At 45.4% G+C, this 20691-nt stretch overlaps 1 protein-coding gene across 8 annotated transcripts in view; it reads left to right on the plus strand.

The window, feature by feature from the left end:
• The window catches only part of tbc1d2b (TBC1 domain family, member 2B), a 129937-nt gene that overhangs the window by 80789 nt on the left and 28457 nt on the right, over positions 1-20691 (plus strand). For 6 of the 8 annotated variants that reach the window (XM_069902871.1, XM_069902869.1, XM_069902870.1 and 3 more), the window contains 2 exons: positions 18024-18141; positions 20247-20432. The exons of 1 other annotated variant lie outside the window; for it this stretch is intronic. In XM_069902871.1, the coding sequence (XP_069758972.1) occupies positions 18024-18141; positions 20247-20432 (304 nt within the window). The remainder of the gene's footprint in view (positions 1-18023; positions 18142-20246; positions 20433-20691) is intronic. One more of the 8 variants, XM_069902873.1, reaches the window with a different exon arrangement.

Here is a 20691-nt window from a genome sequence, read left to right on the forward strand (position 1 = left end):
GCCCAACAAAAGTGCGCAATCAGAGGAGAATCAAAGAGGACACTGGTGGGACCGAGCAGCTGAGGGACGCCCGACACCAGAGCTCTCAGCTGGAGGATAAAAAAGCCCTCAGAAGAGGGTGCGACGAAACAGAGGTGGAAGACAGGCAGAGGGAAGATTGACAAGAAGACCAACGTCAAGAAGCACAACAGACGAGCAGCCCAAGAGGGGAGGAACAGCAACAAGAGACCCAGCAAGAAGAGGCCCGACAAAGGGATACAAGCAGCTCATCAGGGGAAAACAGAAGAGACACAGACACAAAGAAGAGAAAAAGAAGAAGATACAGACACAGAAGAGGAAGAAGAAGACCAAGATCTTCACAGAGAAATAGAAGATAAAACGGATGAGCAAAGAGAAATAAAAGGTAAAACTGATGAACAGAATATAGATAGTCTTTTTTTGAAGAACAAATGATATCACTAAAAGAATGGTCGTCATTAGAATTTAATGCAATTAAAAGGAAAATGAAAAAAACAGAAGATAAAATGCAAAGGTGAGAACTAGTAATGACAGAAATAGGGAAAAGAGTCGAGAATGTGGAAGAGCGGGAAACAGCTGTGGAAATGGAAGTAAATGACAAGAGAAAAATTGGAAGAAAGTGACAAAAATATTAAAGAGACACGAGTTGTTATCTCCGAAAATTGGTATGTTGGAAAATTATAGTAGGCGAAACAACATAAAAATAGTGGGCCTGAAGGAGGGTGAAGAAGGCACAGACATGAAGGAATTTATAAAAGGATGGATCCCGAAGGTCCTGGGAACGACAGAAATGCTGGAAGAAATGGAAATAGAAAGGGCCCACAGAGCACTAGCTCCGAAACCACAGGCACATCAAAAACCAAGATCCATCTTTGTAAAATTTTTGCGATACATGACAAGAGAAAATATACTGGAACGGGCAAGGAATAAAATTAGAGAAGATAATAAACCATTGGAATACAAGGGTCAAAAAATTTTTTTTACCCAGACATAAGTTTTGAACTCTTAAAGAGGAGGAAGGAGTTTAATACAGCGAGATCAACTTTATAGAAAAAAGGTTACAAATTTATATTAAGACATCCAGCCGTGCTTAAAATATTTATACCCGGGGAGCAAAACAGACTGTTCTCAGATTCAGAGAAAGCATGAGAAACCGCAAGATTTCGCAGAACGTTTGCAGGACAGGAGAAGATGTAACAAGAATGAAGAACAGCGATAAAGTATATATAAAGATGTAAAAACAATGTATAAAGAACTAAAGAGGGAAAAGAGAAGGGAAGGAAGGTGGGGAAAAAAAGAGAGAGCTTTGTTTTATTTGTTTTAAAAAAAAAAGTGTTTTCTGGAGAGGGCTGGGTAGAGGGGGAATAACCGTCACTGCAAAATCAGTTGATGCTGCGAACAAGGTCGCAACCCAAATGTAAAGGGGAGTTGTGGTTGCCCGGCAAGGGGTATGGGGCAACTCAGAGAGGGGGAACTTTTGGGGTTAAGGTATTAGTGGATGTGGGAACTGCGGGGGTACTTTATGTCTTAAATGTGTTGTCGTACATTAAGTGTAATAAGAGAAAACTAAGATGAAAATGGGGAAAAGGGGGATGGACGTGGCAAAGAGGTGGAAAAGAGATGTATGCAAGATACAAGATGGCCATGTTGAACTATATGACTATAATCATTAATGGAATACGTAACCAAATTAAAAGGAAGAGGCTACTAAATTTATTGAAGAAGGAAAAAATAGATACAGCATTTGTGCAGGAAACGCATCAAACTGAAGTGGAACATAACAAACTAAAGAGAGACTGGATAGGACTCGTAACAGCAACATCCTATAATTCAAAAGCTCGAGGTGTAGCCATACTAGGTAACAAAAATGTACCAATCAAAATAGAGGAGGAAATAATAGATCCGGCAGGGAGGTATGCAATGATAAAGTGTTAGATATACTCAGAATTTTGGAATTTGCTCAATATATATGTGCCTAACAAGGAGGATCAAAAGTTTATGCAGGATATTTTTTTGAAGATTGCAGACACACAAGGAAATATATTGATAGGAGGGGATTTTAACCTTAATTTGGACCCAATGTTAGATAAAACTGAACAAAAGACAAATAAAAAGAATAAAGTAGCCAAATTTATGGTTAAATCAATGCAGAAATGAAACTTATGGATATATGGAGGAGGCAACACCTAAGAGAGAAGGAATTTTCATATTATTCGAGTAGGCACAAAACTTACTCAAGGATTGATGTTTTTGTTGTCAGCCCATATTCAAGGGAGAGTTAGGAAAACTGAGTATAAAGCTAGATTACTATCAGATCATTCACCCTTGTTATTAGCAATAGAACTGGAGGACATCCCACCAAGAACAAAGATGGAGGTTAAACTCCGTGCTATTTAAAAGACAGGAATTTAGGGAGTTTATTGAACGCCATATTTTTCAAAACATATTTTGAAATAAACACAGGATCAGTGAAAGACAAATTTATATTATGGGATGCAATGAAAGCCTTCATTAGAGGGCAGATAATAAGTTATGTGACTTAAGATGAAAAAGGATTACAATCGAGAAATAGAGCAGTTGGAAAGGGAGATAGTAAGTACAGAAAAGGAATTAGTAAAAAGGGATGATATAACGAAAAGGAGAGAATTGGCGGACAAAAAAATTAAATACGAAACATTACAAACATACAAGGTGGGGAAGAACATAATGAAAACAAAGCAAAAGTATTATGAACTGGGAGAAAAAACACATAAAATATTAGCCTGGCAACTTAAAACAGAACAAGCTAAAAGAACGATACTGGCATCAAGGAAAAAGGACAAACAAATTACATATAATCCAACAGAGATTAATGAGAATTTTAAGGAATTTTATGAACAATTGTATCAAACTGAGAACAAGGGGAAAGATGATAAAATAGAGGAATTTTTAGCTAAAATTGAACTGCCAAAATTGCAAGAGGAACAAAACAAACTAATAAAACCATTTGAAATCGAGAAAGTACAGGATATATTTAAAAAGCTGCTGAACAATAAAACACCAGGAGAAGATGGATTTCCAATAGAATTTTAGAAAACATTTCTTCTCTTTGGCTTGGCTTCGCGGACGAAGATTTATGGAAGGATATGTCCACATTTAAACATTTAAAGAGTTATTAATTCCTCCTCTCCTGGAAGTAAGGAACCAGATAGAAGAAACACAAAACTTGCCAGATTCATGTAAGACAGCAATAATTACAGAAATACCAAAGATGGGGAAGGATCCACTAACACCAGCATCATATAGACCAATATCTCTACTTAACTCAGACGATAAGATAATAGTGAAATTATTAGCAAACAGATTAGCTGATTGTGTACCTAAAATAGTAAAACAAGATCAAACTGAATTTATTAAGAAAAGACTAACAGTGGACAATGTCAACAAATTCATTAATCTAATCCACGCAGTTCAAGGAAATAAGAAACCAACAGTGGCTGTTGCTCTAGACGCAGAAAAAGCCTTTGACAGAGTAGAGTGGAATTACTTATTCAAAGTATTACAGAAGTTCAATCTACCAGAAAAATATATAAATTGGATTAAAGCATTGTATAATGGGCCATTGGTGAAGGTATCAGTAAATGGAAATGTATCAAGTCACTTTAAACTAAGTAGGGTAACTAGACACGGATGTCCACTTTCCCCCTCATTGTTCGCCTTAGCAATAGAACCTTTGGCAGAACTGATAAAAATAGAAAATAAAATAAAAGGGATAAAAATAAAGAAGGAGTATAAAATCAGTTTATTTGCAGATGACATCATAGTATACCTAACAGAACCAGAGGATTCAGTAAAAGAATTACATAAGAAATTGAAGGAATATGGAGAAATATCGGGGTACAAGATCAACGCAAATAAAAGTGAAGTGATGCCAATGAGTAATGCGGATTATACAGAATTTAAAAAAGAATCGCCATTTAAATGGCAAGCACAAGCCATCCGATACCTAGGGATCAGGTTAGATAATAACTTCAGCCACTTGTACAAACTAAATTATCAGCCACTAATAAAGGAATTGCAGGAAGACTTAGAAGAATGGAAAGAATTACCACTAACATTGATAGGGAGGGTAAACTGCATTAAAATGAATGTGTTCCCAAGGATACAATACTTATTTCAAACATTACCAATTCCCTTAACAGAAAATTTTTTTAAGGAACTAAAGAGAATAATAGGGAAATTCTTCTGGAAAGGGAGGAGTCCAAGGGTAGCGTTAGATAAATTAACAGAGAGGTATAATCAAAGTGGTTTGCAGTTACCAAATTTTAGAAATTATTATAGAGCCGCACAATTGAGGTATTTATCAGATTTTTACCAGACAAGGGAAAAACCAGACTGGACTAAGATAGAACTGGATAAAATAGGGGAAAAGGTACCAGAACATATACTTTATAAGTGGGATGAAAAGCTGGTGCAATATAAAAACTCACCAATACTGCATCATTTACTCAATATATGGAAGATCCACTTAGAAAGGAAAAAAATGAATGATCAAATACCAAAATTATTATTGACGCAAAATCTGCTAATCCCTTTTACAATAGACAATCTTTCTTTTAGAGAATGGAAGAGAAAAGGAATCAAAAGAATAGAAAATTGTTTTTTGGGAAATAATTTATTAAGATTTGAACAGTTGAAGTACAAATATGGAATAACTCATGGTACAATGTTTGCATATCATCAATTGAAAGCTTATTTAAAGGATAAGTTGGGAAACAGACTGAGATTACCTGAAGGAAGCAGCTTTGAATATGTGATTACAGACACAATGATAATTAAAAGATTTATAACCAACATGTACATTAAGCTGCAAGATCAGGAAAATGAAATAAACTATAAACCTAAGCAGAAGTGGGAAAAGGATCTAAACATAAAGGTAAAAAATGAAGTTTGGGAAAAGTTGTGTTCTGGAACTATGAAGATTACAATTAAACACAAGGTTTCGCATGATACAGTATAATTGGTTACACAGGGTATACATCACTCCTCAATAATTAAAAAAAATGGGATTCAACATTATCAGATCCATGTTTTCGCTGTAAGAAGGAAATGGGAACAACATTACATGCAACTTGGGCATGTACGAAAGTGAATACGTTTTGGGAAGAACTAAATCAGATACTAAATTCTTTCTTTGGCTTGGCTTCGCGGACGAAGATTTATGGAGGGGGTAAAAAGTCCACGTCAGCTGCAGGCTCGTTTGTGGCTGACAAGTCCGATGCGGGACAGGCAGACACGATTGCAGCGGTTGCAAGGGAAAATTGGTGGGTTGGGGTTGGGTGTTGGGTTTTTCCTCCTTTGCCTTTTGTCAGTGAGGTGGGCTCTGCGGTCTTCTTCAAAGGAGGTTGCTGCCCCCCAAACTGTGAGGCGCCAAGATGCACGGTTTGAGGCGTTATCAGCCCACTGGCGGTGGTCAATGTGGCAGGCACCAAGAGATTTCTTTAGGCAGTCCTTGTACCTTTTCTTTGGTGCACCTCTGTCACGGTGGCCAGTGGAGAGCTCGCCATATAACACGATCTTGGGAAGGCGATGGTCCTCCATTCTGGAGACGTGACCCATCCAGCGCAGCTGGATCTTCAGCAGCGTGGACTCGATGCTGTCGACCTCTGCCATCTCGAGTACTTCGACGTTAGGGGTGTAAGCGCTCCAATGGATGTTGAGGATGGAGCGGAGACAACGCTGGTGGAAGCGTTCTAGGAGCCGTAGGTGGTGCCGGTAGAGGACCCATGATTCGGAGCCGAACAGGAGTGTGGGTATGACAACGGCTCTGTATACGCTTATCTTTGTGAGGTTTTTCAGTTGGTTGTTTTTCCAGATTCTTTTGTGTAGTCTTCCAAAGGCGCTATTTGCCTTGGCGAGTCTGTTGTCTATCTCATTGTCGATCCTTGCATCTGATGAAATGGTGCAGCCGAGATAGGTAAACTGGTTGACCGTTTTGAGTTTTGTGTGCCCGATGGAGATGTCGGGGGGCATGGTGGCCCACCATGACTACCATGAAAGACCCCAACAATGAAGACGCTGTTTACATCCGGTACCGCACGGATGGCAGTCTCTTCAATCTGAGGCGCCTGCAAGCTCACACCAAGACACAAGAGAAACTTGTCCGTGAACTACTCTTTGCAGATGATGCCGCTTTAGTTGCCCATTCAGAGCCAGCTCTTCAGCGCTTGACGTCCTGCTTTGCGGAAACTGCCAAAATGTTTGGCCTGGAAGTCAGCCTGAAGAAAACTGAGGTCCTCCATCAGCCAGCTCCCCACCATGACTACCAGATACTAAATAAAGTTACAAAAAATAACATACCAAAAAAACCAGAGATATTTCTTTTAAGTAACATAAGAAGTAGAGAATTAGGCCTCAAATTGGATAAAGTGCAAAAATAAATTCATTATGATAGCCTTAGTGATAGAAAAAAATGTATAATGTCAACTTGGAAAATGGAAGAGAGCCTGAGTAGACAGCAATGGTACATGGAAATGAATAAATATATTCCATTGGAAAAAATAACATATAATTTAAAAAATAAAGTCACAATGTTTGAACAAATTTGGGGACCGTACATGGAACATATCAGAGAGGGCTTGCCTACAACCTCCATCCCCTAATATGAGAATGAAAACGATAAGAAGACAAAACGACTAGATTCAGTGTTTGTGTAATAAATAGATGATGCATTTTTCTTGTTTATTTTCCTTTGTGTGAAAATATTGTTTTATGGTTTTATTGTATTGTGTATGTTGAATATTTATGGGTTTTGGAAGGGGTGGGTAGAGGGGAGGGAGGGCAAGGGTGGGGGGGAAGGGGAGAAAAGAGCACTGTGTAAATTTAATGAGATATGTTTGTACATATTTTGGTTGATATGGTTCACAGTGTGAAAACTAAAAAAATTATTTAAAAAAAGAATGCGAGTCAGATTATTCTGTAAATCTTTCCACTAAACGGCCCCTTGTTTAAATTGTCGCTTAATTAACATTGTAGTGAATGAGGATTGAATATGTTGAGACTTGTGTGATCTTTGGGGCCACATTTCTGTGAGGGGCTCTGGTCAAAGTGGTGGACTCTCTGTCTTCCTTACGGTAGACAAAGTTAAAGGTAACATTCTAAATGTAGTATTACATGACAATAATGGAACCTTTACCTTTTTACCTTATTGTATGTCTGTACAAGCCTAGAAAAATCTATTATGAATACAGTATAAATAAAATCAAAACTTGATTCTTTATAGAGATGCAAGAGACTGGAGATGTTGAAATCTGGAGCAAAAAAAAAACTAATGGGGGCTCAGGGGGAAGTGGCTTTGGAAGGAAAAGGTTTGCGGGAGCACTTTTCAATGAGGAGGAGAGAGAAAGGGACTGGGAGGGAGTGAGTTACTGGAAATTGGAGAATTCAATGTTCATACCATTCCATCTCAGCCCTGACATTGAGTTCTCTGATTTCAAGTGACCCACTTCTCTTCAGATCCTCTCTCACACACACTTTTCCGACCCAACCCACAGTTACCATAGTACAACTCCGATTATCCAAAATCCTTGAGGATATCTGAAATCCTCATTTATCCGGTATTTCCGGAGCCGAACTGACCGCGGACCCTGGGCCCCCAACGCCGGCAGCAGCAGGCCTCGGGTTCCCGGCGCCGGCAGTGGGGACCTCAAGCTCTCGGGCAAGAGCGGGACCCTCGGGCTCCTGGCACGAGCAGGGCCTCAGTGGGGAAGTGTCAGTGATCGATGAAGGCCAGCATTTTTTTGGTGAGAATTAAATTTTATATTAATGCTTAAAAAGCCTTGCCTTGTTGTTTGTTGTTGCTCCGGGACTGCTTTTTTAAAAATGATCGGTTCTCCGAAGAAATGTTTATCCGAAATGGGCACGGTCCAGACCATTTTGGATAATCAGAGTTGCACTGCAGTTTCTTTCCCCTTCCCCCATCTTCTCCATCCATGTACGAACCTCTCTCAATGCATCCCCTCTTCTACCATCTCTGCCAAGCAACCTCTGGGCAGTAGAACTTGTTCTCACCCTCAATAACTTCTCCTTTGGCTCATCCCACTTTCTTCAAGTCAAAGGGGACCGGCATGGGTCCCAAGTATGCTGCCCTTTTGTTGGCTATGTGGAACAATCCAGGCTACAAGCCTACACAGGCAAGGCTCCTCAACTCTTCCTCAGCTCCATCGACAACTACATTGGTACTACCTCATGTGCCCATGATGAGTTCTTCAACTTTATCCACTTTGCTGCCAATGTCCACCCCAACCTCCCCTTTCTCAATCTCTGTTTTCAACTCGGGGGGGGGGGGGAGACTCTCTCAAAACCTACCAACTCTCAGTTACCTCTTCACACCCTGTCCTCTGCAAAGATTCTGTTCCTTTCTCCCTATACCTCCATCGCATGTTTTCCATTCTAGTACATCTGAGATATCTTCCATCATTTAAAAAAAGACGGTTTCCCCTCTATTACCATCAACATATCTCTTCTATTTCCCGTAATTCTGCCCTGTCCCCCTCCGCCTCTAAACATCACAAGGACAGGAACCCCCCCCCCCCCAACCACCCTTGTCTTCACCTACCATCCTACCAGCCTCCATATCCAACATGCCATCCTCTTCAATTTCTGCTACCCACAATGTTATCCCATCACCAGATGCATCTTCCTTTCTCCTCCTCTCTCTTCCCCTTCTGCAGAGTCCATTCCCTCTGGGTCTCCCTCATCCACTCATCCTTTCCCACCATTTCCTCTCTAGATACCTATCCATGTGGCTGCAAGAAATGCACGCCCACACCTTTTCCCTCACCACCACTGGAAGCCCACACAGTCCTTCCAAATGAAGCCACGTATGAATCTTCAGGGGTCATCTAGTGCATCCAGTGCTCCCATTGTGGCCTCATCCACATCGTTTTGTTGAGCACCTTCACTGTCTGCTCCAATAGTGGGAACCTCCCAGTGGGCCATTCGCTGCACCATTCCTCCACTAACATGCCTGTCCCATGGCCTTGTGCGCTGCCAAACCGAAGCTATCCGCAAATTGGAGGAGCCACACCTAATATTCCAGCTGTGCACTCTCCATGCAGACAGCATTTACATTAATTTCCCCATGTTCAATTAAATCCCTGCCCCGTCTCTCTCTCTCTCCCTTCTTCTTCCAACTCCCCACCCCATGCCTTTCATTCAGAGCTATCCCCTCCCCCCATCACCCCAGCTTTTTTCTCCCCTCCCACCTGTAACATCAGGCTTCCTTCTCTTGCCTCCTCCCACCACCATTTTATTCAGGCACATATGGCGCAGGCCCGAAACATTGGTTACCCTTTACTTCCAGTAGATGCTGCTGAGCTTCTCCAGCCCTTCAGATAATGAGTGTCACTGGAGAGTTCTAATGAAGAACCAAACACAAGAGAGATCAGAAGGTTTCAGAGCCTGCAGTTACTTGGCTCAGTGTTCACCAGCAGGAGCCTGAGGGCAGAATGTTAAATCTCCCCCATGGCTGTTCCCTTTCAGAGTGTGAAGGTGGAACCGCAGAATGGGAGCAGATTGAATGTTTTGACATCTGCCTTGGCTACATCAATGACATTGTTCCATCTCTGCGCTTCAAGATTTTAAAATGAATTGCATTTCATCTGAAAATGTATTGTACAGTAAAAATCCTAAAATCCCAACTGCTCAGGGATTTACTGGATTCTCAGGCAGGACTTTTAAAATTCAAATTTAAAGAGAATAAACAGGTAATTTTTTAATAGTTTATCAATGAAACATTTTTCATATAACAACGCAAAGTACAAAAAAAAATTTTTCTTACGTTTCCGTGTCTTTCGCACGGCCGCTTTTTTTTGCCACTGTGCACCTGCAGCGCTCACGCACATGCACGCGCGCACTTGGACGCCGAGAGTTGTCGAGAAGCCCGGATTCTTGGGTGGTCCAGATTTCTGGCTTCCGGATTTTTTACTGTATTGCCTCGAGGCTACCAATCAACTGATTTAATGACATGATCTGAGACAGGAAGATAAAATGCCGAAGGACAAGTGATTCTGTTTACGTGCACTGCAAATGCAGCAATAACATTTACACTGCCTTTTAGTCATTTATAGAAAAATCTAATTAAGTTGAAATGGAGGGATTTTCTTTTGTTAGTCAGCAGTAAATTGTGTGCAGTGGATTGATCAACTATCACAGTAAAAGAATATTGCAGAATATGAGTGGGGTTCCTATTGAGAATTTTAAATGATGGCTTGGCTAAACTTGTTCTCACATCGCGATGTGGCCTGGTTTCTGGGCAGGTGACTCTGCCCCCAGGTACTGAGCCACCTTCTTGAACGACTGTAATTCCGGTGAAGTGTTGATATGTAAATGACTTCTGAGTGGAGATATCCAGGACTTTGACCCAAGGTGATGAAGGACAGGCAATGTTTTTCTGTTCGGGATGGTGTGTGATGTGGAGGGAACCTGCAGATGGTGTGTTATCATCTGCCTGATGCCATGTCCTGTTTGGCATGATACACTGTGTGTTAGAATAGTCGAGGCAAGTAGCTGTAGATGGAATCACTGTTCTGGGGGGGGATCCATGTTTTGGGTGGGGATCCATGTTTTTGGTGGGTGATGCACTAACAGTCACGCAGATTGCTTCATCCTGGGTATTCTCAAGTGGCTCGAGAGATGTTGGAATTGCCTTGTCAATTATGGAAAGGAGGTGAGTTACTTGCTTCCCGATACCCAGCCTCTGGCCTATTCTTGTATGGTGTTTGTGGCAGGTCCAGTGGTGACCTGCATAATGTTGATGGTTGGTGACTTGATGTCAGGGTTAAATGGTTAAACTCTCTTGTTGGAGATGGTCGTTGATTAGCAGAAATGTTATTTGCCATTTTAGTGCATCGTAGCTGAATGTTGTTTAGGTCTTTATCTGACCTGCCATGACCTGCTTCATTTGCTGAAGTTGCAAATGGAATCATACATTGTGTAATAATCAGCGAACATCCCCACTTCTGCTCTGTTTGATGGACAGAAGGTCGTCGGTGAAACAGCGGAAGATGATTGGGTCTCAGTCACTGCCCTGAGGAACTTCTGCAGTGATGTCCTGGGAGTAGATAATTGACCTCCAACAACTAATCCCATTTTCGCTTGTGCACAGTATGATTCCAACCATTAAGAGTGTTTCCCTCTTGAAGCCACTTGACCAGTTTTACCGAAGCTCTTGTTGAAATGCTGGCTGAATGTCGTGGGCAGTTGCTCTCGCCTCTGCAAGTCTGTGCCTGGTCTAAGCTTGTGCTGATGAACTATGAACCCCCGCCCATAATCACTGAATCGTACACATCTGGTTTTCCGTTCCTGAGTTTGAAGTTGCTGGTGCACATTCGGCCAAGTTTTGAAATGACCCTCACTATCAGTGAATTTGTAGATGGTATTGTTGTACGAGCCACACAGTTATAGCTGTAGAGTGAGTCGACCAGCGGGCTGATGGAGATTGTGGAGGTGGTGTTCTTAAGTTAACGTAAATAAGCAAATGTAAAGTTTGCAGTTAATGCTGATTGGCTATTTTTTCCCCTGGTGGAGTGTGGAAGTAAAGTCAGGATTCCCGGGACAGTGTTCAGAGTTTGCCATCTAGTGATGATATTCAACAACTACAGGGCTGCTGCAATGTAATGGAGTTTGTCATGTATAGACACCACAGGGGGTATGTCAGATATACCACAGTACCACAGAATGTCAAGGCAGAAAAATGATAATACACTAAAAAACCCTGGTATCCGGCACCTATGGGGATTGGTAGATGCCAGATAAGTGTATCTTCCTGTTGCTTGAGACTTACTCTCACAATGCCTAACTAATACACCTGCATTAAGAATATACAGTTTAAAGACAAAAATACCCCACTGTACTTACACTGAACAAGTTTCACTTGCATGAACATATAAACCTTAAAGCATTTTACTTTATTTTCAGTCACATTCTTTGAAAACATTTAACCATCGCTGCATCTGCAGGTTCCTCCCCTCCATAGAGCCGCCCGAAAGATGAACAATGGCATTAAAGATAATTAACCCCCCCCCCCCCCCCCCAAAGTTTACAGATAAAGCCTCCGACCAGAGTGACTATTACTAAGCAGGGATAAGGAGACACTTTAAGAGAGTGACCCCCAACAGTGAGCAGCTTCATCCTGGGCAACACTGTTTTATCCAAACAGCTTTATTCCAACAACTGCTCGGAGCAAAGCACGACCAGGCTTCTGTTCCTTCAGCCTGGAGGCAGCAGCAAAAAGACACTGTGACCATAAAATGGACAATTGAAGGACCCAGAAACATTCTGCTTGGTTTATCCTACAAGTCAGAAAAATGATGAGAAGGTTGCGGTGAATTGGAAGCAGGGGTCAGCCAGAAAATCTTCAGATTCTGGGGTCCAGAGCGATCCTCAGAAGTGCTGGAGAAACTCAGCAGGTCGCGCGGCATCCATAGGGAGTACAAGTGTTTCGAGCCTGTCCCATTCTTCAGGAATGTGGAACTTATTCACAATTATAAAAATTAATGTGAAGTGGAAAATAAATCGCTTGCCAAAAGGTAAATAGAGTCACACAGCACAGAAATGGGTCCATTGAACCAGCAAGTACACGCTGAGCATCAAATCTGGTTCGTTCCATTACAGATTCCAACAACCCTGTGGGTGAAAACAATTCTTCCTCCCTACCACAAATCAATGCTCTCTAGATGTCTCTGAAATGTGGTGGTTTATAATACCCCTATCTAGTCCCTTGTAGCGGCAGCTACACTCCTACTGAAAGAACACACCACCAGATGGGTTGAGCTCAGTGAGCAGAAAACTGGTTTATTGCTGGCTGCCGGGCTGGACTTATACTCCCAGCCCGGACCTGGCTAGAACCGCGCTGGGGGGGCGCCGACGTCACTTGGGCATCACGTGGTCCCCCAGCACGGGCTTCTGAGCCCGGTGCTGAGAAGGAGGGGAAACCCCTGACGGTGCCATTTTGGTCAGCTGTCCCGCCGCGTGGATTACAAGCCGGGCCGGTTCGCCTGCCTAGTGGCATGCCGTCACACAGCCACCCCCAGAACCGGCGCCAATGTCCTTTTTAGCTGGGTGGCCTCGCTTCTTGGGCTGGGCCACCATCACTGGTTTGGTGGGGTTGAGGTGAGCTGGCTTCAGCCTGTCCACAGTAAACAGCTCCCGCCTCCGATGTCTAGCGTGAACGTAGACCCTGAACGGTGGACAATCCTGTACAGCCCCTTGTAAGGTCTCTGCAGAGGTACTGTGGGCGAGCCCCGCTGAATACTCTGCGGAGTATGTAAGGGGACGTAAGATGGCCGTGTGCCGTGTCTGGGCAGCGGTGGGGGTGATAAGGAGTCCAAGTGGGCCTGGAAGTGGGGAAGTAGCTCATGCACCGACCGCTGGGGGTTGTGAGGCACGTTGATGAACTCAACGGGCAGTGCTAGAGGTGTGCCATAGACCAGCTCAGCTGATGACGCCTGCAGATCCTCCTTGGGCGTGGAGCGGGTGCCCAGGTGCACCCAAGGCAGTTCGTCCACCCAGTTGGGACCGGTGAGTCAGGCCATGTGCCGACTTAAGGTGGCGGTGCAGACACTCAACCAGCCCATTGGGCTGCGGGTGATGGGCCATGGTGCGGTGTAGCTCTATCCCCAACCTGTTGGCGAGCTATGCCCAGAACGCAGAGGTGAACTGGGCACCCTGATCGGCAGTGAGGTGATTTGGATCACGGAATCGGGGAACCCAGCTGTGCAACAGCACTCGGGAGCAGGAGTCCATGGAGGTGTCCGGCATCGGAATCGCCTAGGGCCAACGAGTGGTCCGGTCTACCACTGTGAACAGGTAACGGTTGCCCCGGGAAACTGGTAAGGGCCCGACTACGTCCACGTGAATTTAGCTGAACTGTTCCCGGGGTTCCTGCACCCTGGTGTGCCCGTGCACCTTGGACATCTGGCAATGGATGCATGTTCTGCTTCTGCAACCCATGCCAGACGAACCGCTCTGCCACCATACGGAGCATGGACCTGATGAACAGGTGCAAAAGGTTGTGGATGTGATGGAAGACATGCCTGTGCCACTGCTGGGGAACCACTGGCTGTGGGGTGCCCATGGAGACATCATATAGGACAGTGCCTTCGCTGCTAGGAGTCGGGAAGTCTCGGAACCGCAGGCCCGTGATGGCAGTCCTGAAGGCTCGTGACTCCTCGTCGGACTTCTGGTCCCGGGCAAGCTGGTTGAAGTCGAGGCCAGGTGTCAGTGCGCGGATGGCCAGTCGTGAGAGTGCACGTTGTCCTTCCCCGCCTTGTGCCGAATGTCGGTGGTAAACTCCGACACGAAGGAGAGGTGAAGCTGCTGGTGGGCCGACCAGGGATCCTTTGCCATCGCGAGCGCCTGAGTGAAGGGTTTATGGTCAGTGAAGATGGTAAAAGTCCTTCCCTTCAAGAAATAGCGGAAATGCCGCACCGCCAGGTACATGCCCAATAACTCATGGTCGAAGGAGCTGTACTTGCACTCTGGTGGGCGGAGAAGCCGGCTGAAGAATGCCAGCGGCTTCCATTGTCCATTCACCTGCTGCTCCAGGACGGCGCCGACGGCTGTGGCAGAGGCATTGACGGAGAGCACCATATGCAGGTCGGTGTGCGGATGGGCGAGCATGATAGCGTCACGAGGACATCCTTGGTGGCCTCGAATGCACTCCAGGCCTCTGGGGTCCAGGTGAGCGTTTTGTGCTTGACTGTGATGAGGGCGAATAGCGGCTGCATGATGCGCGCGGCTCCTGGGATGAATCGGTTATAGAAGTTGACCATACCTGCGAACTCCAGCAGCCCCTTGAGGTTGTCCGGGCGTGAGAACTCATTAATGATGGTGACCTTCGTAGCGGCGGGCGTGGCTCCTTTGGCCGTGATGGTATGGCCCAGAAACTGCATGGACTCTTTCCCGAACTGGCACTTGGCTGGGTTGATGGTGAAGCTGAAGTCGGCCAGCTGGAAGAAGAAGGCGTGCAGGTGTTGCGCCCAATCCTTGCTGGCAACGAGGATGTCGTCCAAGCGAATCCAGGTCCCTGCCCACTGAGTCCATGAGGCGCTGGAAGATCTGAGCGGCATTCTTTAGCCTGAACTGAAGGAATTCGAACAAGCCGAAGGGGGTGATGATAGCCGTCTTGGGTATGTCCTCAGGGTGTTCCGGGATTTGGTGATACCCGCGCACCAGGTCAACCTTGGAAATCCCTTGCACCATGCAGTTTAGCTGTAAAGTTCTGGATGTGAGGGATGGGGTAACAGTCAGGAACTGTCGCCTTGTTGAGCTGTCGATAGTCTCTGCAGAGGCGCCAGCCGCTGAAGGCTTTCAGGACCAGGTGGAGCGGCGAGGCCCACAGGCTGTCACAGCGCCAAATGATCCCCAGCTCCAGCAGATGCGAAAACTCTTCCTTCGCTACCTGGAGCTTTTCAGGTGGGAGCCGGCGTGCCTTGGCGTGAACTTGTGGACCTTGGGTGGGGATGTGGTGGAACACACCATGGCACGGTGAGGCAGTGGAGAACTATGGCCTGAGGATGGCCGGGAACTCATCCAGGATTCGCTGGAACTCGTCTCTGGGCGTGCTGATTGTGGCCATCTGTGGCTGCTCTGTGCGGGAGGTGTCTAGGCGAACGCCCTGGAAAGTCCGGGCATCTACCAGGTGCCTACCTCGAAAATCCACCAGGAGGCCGTGGGTGAGGAGGAAGTCGGCACCCAGGATGGCGGTTGTAAGGGACAAGATGGTGAACCTCCATGAGAAATTTCGCCAGCCAATTTGGAAGTGGACTGTCTTGTTCCCATATGTTCGGATCTCTGTTGCGTTGGCCACACAGAGGTGAGGTCCTCGAGGTCAGTTCCTGGACTCGATGGCTGTGGCCGGGATGATCTGGGCCCCAGTGTCAACGAGGAAGCGCCGGCTGCTGACTGAGTCCCGCAGGTAGAGGAGTCCTTGGCCAGCCGCCGCAGCCATTAACAGTGGCCAGCCTGCTCGTTTCCCTGGAACAAGCAGTGCTGACGACAATTCCAAGCCTTGGCTCCCCAGCACTGCTGGTAGAAGCAAAGGCCCGGAGCAGATGCCGTGCCCCTGGTTATGCTCTTGGTGGCCCCTGCAGGGGCCAGGTGTTCTTCCGCAGCACTAGGGGCAGGCTTGGCGTGGTCATGCCTGTGCCTCGTGACCTGCTGGACCACCGAGCCCTCCGGGAATTGCTCGAGCCATAGCACTTGGGCCTTCTGAGCAATCTTCCTTGGGTTGGTAAAGCTCTCTTGTGCCAGTAACGGCTGGATGTCGTCGGGCAGATGGTCAAGGAAAATTCGCTCAAAGAGTGGGCAGTTGGTGTGATCACCCATGAGCGTGAGCATCTTGTCCATCAACTCCACTGGGGACCTGTCCCCCAAGGCGTCGAGGTGCAGCATCTGAGCGGCACGCTGATGCCTGGATAGTCCGAGGGATCCAGTGAGCACTTGCTTGATGGTCCCGTATTTGTTTTCGGCGGGCGGGTGCTGAACGAGGTGCAGCACACGTTTGGCGGTAGACTGGTCCAGGGCAGTGACCACATGGTAGAATTTGGTTGTGTCAGACGAAATCTGCCGGAGGTAAAACTGGGCCTCCGCGTGGCCGAACCAGGTCTCTGGCTCCTGAACCCAGAAGTCAGGCAGCTTGACAGCTATAGGACTGATCCCAGGTTCGCTCATGTTGGGTTCAAAGACATTTGAACCAGTCAGGGTCACCAATTGTAGCGGCAGCTACACTGCTACTGAAAGAACACACAACCAGACGGGTTGAGCTCAGTGAGCAGAAAACTGGTTTATTGCTGGCTGCCGGGCTGGACTTGTACTCCCAGCCCGGACCTGCCTGAGAACTGCGCTGGGGGGGGGGCCTGATGTCACTCAGGCTTCTGAGCCCGGTGCTGAGAAGAAGGGGAAACCTCCAACGCCGCCATTTTGGCCGGCTGCCTCACCACGTGGATTACAAGCTGGGCCGGTTCACCTGCCAAGTGGCATGCCGCCACGCCCTTATAATTCTGAATAACTCAATCTGGTACCCCCTGCTTCAAGAAAAACAAACCCAGTCTGTTCCATCTCTCCTCAAAACTGAAATACTCCATCCTCGGCAACATCCTGGCGAATCTCCTCCGCACTTACTCTGGTGCAGCCACATCTTGTCGGGTTGCAGCAAGATCTGTGGCCAATACTTAGAGTGAGAGACGCACCACATGGAGCAGGCCTTTGGTTAAGTTTGCATTCTGGGCTAGTCCCATTCAGCGGCGGGTTGCCACGGCACTGGATAGGAGATGGTTCCTGCGGCGCTAAACGTCAGCCGGTTGCGGCGGCGCTGAATGTCGGGCGGTTGCAGCGGCGCTGAATGTCAGGGCAATTACAGTGGCGTTGAATGTCGGGGCAGTTACGGCGGTGCTGAACGTCAGGGCAGTTGCGGCAGTGCTGGATCTCGGGCGCTTTTTTCCGGTGGCACTTATAAAGTAAGCATTCCCTCGAATTCCACTAATTAACGACGCAGACCGACACGGGATTTTCAAGCATGAGTTGAATGTGGGTCGCATTGGTGAGCACATAACATCTATGGAAAAAGTGTTCGGTTTTCGATTTTTGGAATTACAGATAAAGAGATATGCAGTAGGAAATGAAAAAAGGGTCATGAGTATAAAATTATAAATATATATTCACAGTTGCAGTTAGAGCAAAAAAGACTGATGTTGCAATAGTACAGATAGATCTTTTGGTGGCCCTGGACCAGAGTTATAATTCAAGCTTCCTTTATTGTCATGTAATAGTACAGAACATGAGACTGCCTTCTGCCTGCAGTAAGGGTAGGGTAATACAGGTAGGAAGCCTGATAGCTGTTGGCAATAACAAGATCACTACACTGGGACTGCAGCCATGAACTGTTGGTCCTGCCTAGCATTGCTAAACAGCAGGAGGGCAGAAATGTCAAGCTTGCATTAAACCATGTTAACTCTTCCACATAGGTTAGCAGCGATAGCACTTTTGTACCTGGAACAAGGAGAAGCATTTTGGTGTCTCGTTGCTATTACTGAGTGCTTTATGACCCCGGACTATTACACAAAGAACCTGCTGGGGTCACAGGTGAGTTAATCGCCTGCTTGCTTACCTTTTAATGTGACTGCAGCGAATTCTGCAGGGATTGTCCAAATGAGATGAAGCCATTCTGGAATTGGCAGAAGTAGCAGAATTCTTGATAGCTCGTCCAAGCAATATCATGTGTTAACTTAAATATGTGGTTTTTCTTCTAATTGCAGGGACTGGAAGGCAGAGTTTAGTATAGAAGTTAGCATGACTCAATTAAAGCAGTAGCAACCTGGGTTCAAATCCAGCTCTGGATGTAAGGAGAGTGCACGTGGTCCTGTGAGAGTTTTGCCTTGGTGCTTCCACCCTTCAAAATGTGCAAGGTTGTAGGTTAATTGGTGTAATTGAGCAGCACGGGGTCATAGCCAGAAGGGCTTGTTACCGTGCTGTCCGACTAATTCAAAAATTTTGCATCAAAAAGAGATCTACCAAATGGAAATTTGCTGATGTGCCAAAACCCAGGCAAAACCTAAGACATTTGACCAGTATTATCTTCAGCAGGAAGCGTGGAGGGTTAACAGAGACCCTTTAAGGGTGAAGTTGAAAACATGTTAGTCATCCTATTTACTGGAAGCATGCAGGATCTAGCAGCATTTCCCTGAGTAATAGCGGTGCACTGAAACCTAACAATTGAGACAGCACTGGCATGTGGGTACATGGGTGCAGGTGACTCGTGTTACAAGATCAAACCAGCCACCACAAAGAAGGCCTATCACACAGGGGTAAAGATGAACAATTACTTTATTAACAAAAAATTCACCTTCAAACTTTAATTCAAAATCCCCCCTTTTATAACAATGCCCACTGATAACTATGCAAATCTCTATAACAGTGTAAAACTAATAAATTCCCCAGCCTAAATATAACATATGTAATTAAAGTCTAAGTTATATTTCCAACCAGCCCACAGAAAACCTTAGACACAAAACACACAAGATTCACAAAACTTCGATCTCAACCGTAGCAAAGATCATAAACAAAATTTAGTTTGGTAAACTGAAGCCACAAGATCTTTGAGAGAGAGAGAGAAAACAAAATTCGAAGTTGTCTTGTGTTGCTGCAGAGAGGAACCACTGGCTTGGCCCGGATCCTGCTGGCTTCCTTCGGAATGTTCATCCCTTTTAAAATGCCCAACATTCTAAATTGCCTCCCAGACAATGACTCCTGCTCTGGGCCTCCTTCCACTCCACAGCTCCACCCAGTGGTGGTTTGTCTTCCAAGTCCAGAAATTTCTAGATCATCTTCTGCACATGCTCAATCCGTCTCCTACTCTCTGCAGTCCACCTTCACCTTGGCTCTCAAAGGCAAACTGTCACTTTCCAACACAAAACCACACAACGCATAGGCCAATACACAACACAGAACTCTGTAACACCAATACATTCACACATTCCACATGCAAGATCTGCTGGCAATCAACTTGAGTGTCTGATGAAGGGGATTAGCCCCAGTGAAGTCAGAAATCAGTGTTGCTCTCTGGTCAGACTGCACCCTGCAATATATATATTTAGTTCTTGCCATGGAGCAAGACTAAGCTTTAGGATTTGAGTTATTTATGGGAAACTCAAATCCTACACCTCAGACACAAAACAAGTATCAATGTTTACAACCCAGCCCGTGTGTTGATCCTTTAACGTCCACACTGATTTCTCCACAATTTGGTTAAGATGGGTTGTTTACCCTTCATGGCATTCTTCGACATTCCAATAACCATCCCAGCTGATACACTCGAATTTTACATTTCCCTTATTGCTACAATGCTCAGACATCTGTTGGGTGCAGGACAAACAAGCCTCTCTGGTCAAGAATTCCAAATATTCCCAACATCCTGTTGTAAATCTTCCTCCCTTGCCTGAGTCGTACATTGTCATTGAAACACTAAAAACAAGTCCTCGATTGCCCATGTTGCAGCATAAAAACTCTCCTGTGGTAATGTTTGAACAAGAGCAAAGATTCTAGACACCGCTCTCACTGCAGGACTTCCCTGTGTGTAAATTAACAGCATTTCAGAAGAGACCTGCTGATTGTTAATGCAGTTTCTGTGTGTTCTGAAGATGTGTATAATGCTGCATGCTAACTCCATAATGTTCCTTTCTATGTACCAGGTGGACCAGCGGGTTTTCAAGGACTTGCTGAGTGAAAAGTTGCCACGGTTACACGCACACTTTGAACAATACAAAGTGGATTTTTCACTCATCACGTTTAACTGGTTCCTTGTGGTATTTGTAGACAGTGTTGTTAGCGACATCATGTTCCGTATCTGGGATTCGTTCCTGTACGAAGGTCCAAAGGTATGTCATAAAATTTGCATAATTGTAACGGGAGTGATACTGGAAAGAATTTCCCTTGGCAATTTAAACCTGGGACTTTCTTCTGTCTGAATGAGGTCACCTCATACACCGTTATTTCGTATTTCACAAGATTATAGGAGCAGAAGTAGGCTCACTGGCCCATCATGTCTGTTCCACTATTCTAAACACGATCCATCCACCCACTCAGCCTTTTCCCCGTACCCCTTGATGCCCTTCCCAATCAAATACCTGTCAATCT

The sequence above is a fragment of the Narcine bancroftii genome, chromosome 11 (assembly GCF_036971445.1).
Source record: "Narcine bancroftii isolate sNarBan1 chromosome 11, sNarBan1.hap1, whole genome shotgun sequence".
In the NCBI taxonomy this organism is placed as follows: Eukaryota; Metazoa; Chordata; class Chondrichthyes; order Torpediniformes; family Narcinidae; genus Narcine; species Narcine bancroftii.